Source organism: Triticum dicoccoides, chromosome 5A (assembly GCF_002162155.2).
Source record: "Triticum dicoccoides isolate Atlit2015 ecotype Zavitan chromosome 5A, WEW_v2.0, whole genome shotgun sequence".
Lineage (NCBI taxonomy): Eukaryota > Viridiplantae > Streptophyta > Magnoliopsida > Poales > Poaceae > Triticum > Triticum dicoccoides.
The window spans coordinates 619,159,386-619,163,283 of NC_041388.1; the positions used below are offsets into that span (position 1 = coordinate 619,159,386).

At 48.4% G+C, this 3,898-nt stretch overlaps 1 protein-coding gene across 1 annotated transcript; it reads right to left on the reverse strand.

Annotated features, from left to right (window-relative positions):
* Positions 1–202: 202 nt before the first annotated feature.
* On the reverse strand, positions 203–3,626 carry LOC119303467 (myosin-binding protein 7-like). Its single transcript, XM_037580600.1, has 3 exons — positions 2,312–3,626; positions 741–784; positions 203–651 (listed from the first exon to the last, which is right to left on the reverse strand). The coding sequence occupies exons 1-3, from the start codon at positions 3,260–3,262 to the stop codon at positions 549–551; spliced, it is 1,098 nt and encodes a 365-aa protein (XP_037436497.1). The 5' UTR covers positions 3,263–3,626; the 3' UTR covers positions 203–548.
* Positions 3,627–3,898: the final 272 nt, after the last annotated feature.

The following is a 3,898-nucleotide window of genomic DNA, read 5'->3' on the forward strand; positions in this document are numbered from 1 at the left end:
ATGACCGACATCATGCTCGCGTTGCATCATAAGTTTTTTAAAGAGAAATTAGATGGTTTTCCATAAGTTTTTTTTAAAAAAATTAGATGGTTTTCGAGAGCACAATGCTTGTTTTTGTGCTCGATTTAACGCGCTTCAGAGGAAGAGCTTCCTCGACCAGCAAATAATTCACATGGCCTATGTGATTAAGTCACGATGCTAGTTCAAGATCAAAAGAAGTACAAATCTGAAGAGTGAAGTACACAGCATTTACTTGCCGAGGAGGAGACGGAGACAGCACTGGAAACATCAGAGACTCCACAACTCACCGCACGGCAGTTAGCTCCAGATTACAAGCTATGCAAGCCTAGTAGTCTCAATAACACACTATACAGCAAGCTCAAAGCTTGAAAGCCAAAACTTACATCGCCAATACTGCGCTGTACTCAGCCAAAACGAAAAGAAACAGATCATCAAAGAATGCAATGCACGCGCAAAACAGAGTGGTAACCAATCGTCTGAAGTTCTGCATTTACATGTGTTTGGCTATGGGATGGCGGAGGCTGTGGTCATTGCTGTGGCCTATGCAGACGCCGCCATGGACTCAACTTGGTGGATCTGTCGAGGAGCAGCAGGAGGCCAAGGAACGTAGTTGACAAGCCAAACGTATACCTGTGGAGTAGTCATGGAAGCAGTTTAGGGTTGCATCAGCGCAAAGAAGGATAATCATAGGTTCAGAACGATTCATGGTATAGGACTACCTGGTAGTAGAGCTTCTTCTCCAAAAGATTACGGAGAGCAACCACTGCAGCAAAGATATCAGAAGTTATTAATTTCCCAAGGATGAGAACAGTGGCAATGTTATGGAACACCGAACTACTCAAGGGTGGACATGAAAATTCAGATGGAATTAGCAAAGGCAGTTCAAAAATAAACAAATACTCTGTATTATATAATGGTTTCCTTTTCCAAGTTTCAGCTCCAAATAACGTAACAGAAAAACAGAACAGACATATCATGCAACATATATTTTCAAGTGTCATTGTATCTCATTACTATCACGTCTAGATGAAAGGATAACAAGAAAAGGAGTTCAGTCTGTAGTTGTGAACAATTATTAGCTGAAGTATTGTTAGCATTTGACATAACTTTGGTACATGAGCTCTATTCACTTCACAAATTTTTTATCAATAATCATCACAACCAATGAAAGCATTTTCATGTAAGGTAACTGTCGTTTAAAATTCAATTATTAATGACCATGCTGGATTACTACAAAGTGTATTATATGCATACAAGAGAGAAGAATATAATTGCTGCGGCACACCATTTAGGCATCTCAAGCAACAATTTTGTACTAAAAATATTGGGGATGGTATATTAACTTTGACCGAACACACACGATGATGATATAAAAAATATCTTGCAGTAATTTAATTTATCTAGTTCTATCTCCCACGCAGCCATACTTGCAAAATCCCATTTCATCTAGGCCACCACCAAAATCTTGCACTAAATATATTAATCAGATGCGATGCAATTCTGCAAATGTGCAACTCTCCAGTGTACTAAATTAGCACCTTAAGCACATAGTGCTAATGCACTCTCCCAAATGTACCAAGTAACTAGAAATGAATCCACCAAACGAGAAGTACTTCTATGCTCTCCTAAGAAGAGACACAAACTAAATCCTGAGCATTTCCAAATATAAATATATGCAGCCCAGTCACTAAATTGTCAACTCAAAGTTATAATAAACATCAAGTTTGTGTTAACAGCAAAGAGTACACAAGCTGATAATCACACCTCCAAAGCAAGCTCATGCACTCAGTCTAGCTGCAAATGTTGAAATCGCTTATAAACACATCATATGGCATCAACTTAACAAAGAAAGAACGGCAAATCATCAGCACCCTAAAAATAGTTCAGAGTACTAACTGGTGCCTTGATGCTTCAATTCAAAAGAAATCAAAAATTCATTTCAGTTTACAAAGTTTAACAAATGCCAAAATTCTGATTCTGTCCCTCACCCAGCCAAGATTTGCAACGCATTTCATCCGAGGCACAACCAAAATTTCCCAAACTAAATCCATTGATCACCGAGGCACAACCAAAGTTTCCCAAACTAAATCCATTAATCACATGCAATTCAATTAAGTTCCACAAAATGTGCTAATCTCCTAATTTAGTGTCAATATGCTGAAAGTCAGCACCGCTCACTCACAAAACCAATACACAATGAAACTACCAATGCACAGATGATTGCTTACCAATGCATAATGAGATTACCAGCTTACCAACAACAGTGACAATGATGAGAACTCGATTATACCTTGCAAATTCCTAATGCCGAGAATCTCTTGGCCGGGACAACAGCCTTGTTAACAATGCTTTTCCTCTCAGAGACCACTTCCCAGCAGAGTCGACGAGCCATCTCCCTTGCCATGACCAACTGTGCTCTCTCCGCCCGCAGCGCCGCAATCTCTCTATGCATTGCTGCTCTGTCCGCCTCCAGCGCCTCCACCCTCGCATACAAACCCCCTGCATTGCCGGCTACATCCCCCACGTACTCCCCCACCACGGCCACGGCCGCCATCTTCGGGCTCGCGCACCTAACATCCACCGTGTACTCGAACTCTTTCTCCACAGGGGTGGTGAACTGCTGTTGATCTTCATCATTGTCGTCAACCATGGCTTTCACCTCCATGCCAGCACTGACTAACAATTCGGCGCCGTCCCCCTCTGCCTCGGGGGTGACCAGGTCGATCTGGTCCGCGTGCCCGCGCTGCTCCTCGTAGAGCTCCTCGTCCTCCTCGTCGGAGAATGTGTCGGGGTCGATCCCGTGGGACTGGAGCCGCGAGTGGTAGGACGCGGCGAGGTCGGAGAGCGAGGCGAGCTCCTCCTGCACCTCGCGCTCGTGGTCGGCGCGGCCCTCGGCGTAGCGGCGGAACTGGCGGGCCTCCATCTGGGCCGCGGCCTTCTCCCGCTGCAGGCGCTCGATCATGAGCATGGCCTCGCTGGCCGCCGTCTCGGCCGAGGCCTGCTCGGCCTCCAGCTCGCCCTGCAGGCCCAGCGCCGACTCCTCCGCGGCCTCCTTCTCCATCGCCAGCCGCGCCGCGGCCGCCTCCAGCTCCTCCACCCGCCGGAGCAGCTCCGCCGCGCCCGCAGCCGCCCTCGGCGACGGCTCCGGGGACCCCGCGGGCGGCGGCCTCCGCTTCACCGACCGCCGCGACTCCTGCGGCGATGTGGAGGAGGAGGGGAGGGAGTCGGGGAGCTGGTCCATGGGGGCAGCATGTATGTGCCCCGCGGGATCCGCCGATCCCCAGCCCCGGATCCCGGCCGCCGCCGCCGGCGGCGTCAGCGCGGCCGCCGTGGGTGGGACCGGACGGCCGGCGAAGGTTCCTTTCGGCGGGGAGGGGAAAGGCGGGCAGTGGTGGGGTGGCGTGAGTTGGACGGGACGTGAGCTGAGCTGAGCTAGGCTGGAAGAGGCCAGCGGCAGCGACAGTGCTCAATAATTCATCCGATCGACCGGAAATGATCCGGATAGTGGTACGATTAGATTAAGGGAGTTGGGAATAAACGGGTGGGCATCATCATCACATCGCGACGGTGAGCTTTCCACGTCGCCCGCGCGGAAAGAAACCGTAAAAAGAATGAAGCAGCCGTCGCTCACGATTTGATTTGATTTGATTTGATTTAATCTAAAATTTCCCTCGCGCGTTCGGGGAAGAACAGAGGAAGATAAAAGGCGCGCACTAGCTTTGTGTAGGTTGTGGGCATTGCCAACTTGTGGATTGTGTGGTGTTTTCCTCAGCTACAACAAAAAAGGAACTTCTCTCAGAAAAATAAACAACAAAAAAGGAACTTCGGAATTCTGTGATTCAGGGGCATACGGTCGCGCTGCTGCTACGTGCGCCGC

Bases quoted from the DNA above. Each gene is read 5' to 3' on its own strand.
- LOC119303467 (XM_037580600.1), bottom strand. From the start codon at position 3,262: ATGGACCAGCTCCCCGACTCCCTCCCCTCCTCCTCCACATCGCCGCAG. The intron at 785-2,311 runs GTATAATCGAGT...TCTTTGCTGCAG, and splicing joins CGGCATTAGGAATTTGCAAG to TGGTTGCTCTCCGTAATCTT. The intron at 652-740 runs GTAGTCCTATAC...ACTACTCCACAG, and splicing joins AGAAGAAGCTCTACTACCAG to GTATACGTTTGGCTTGTCAA.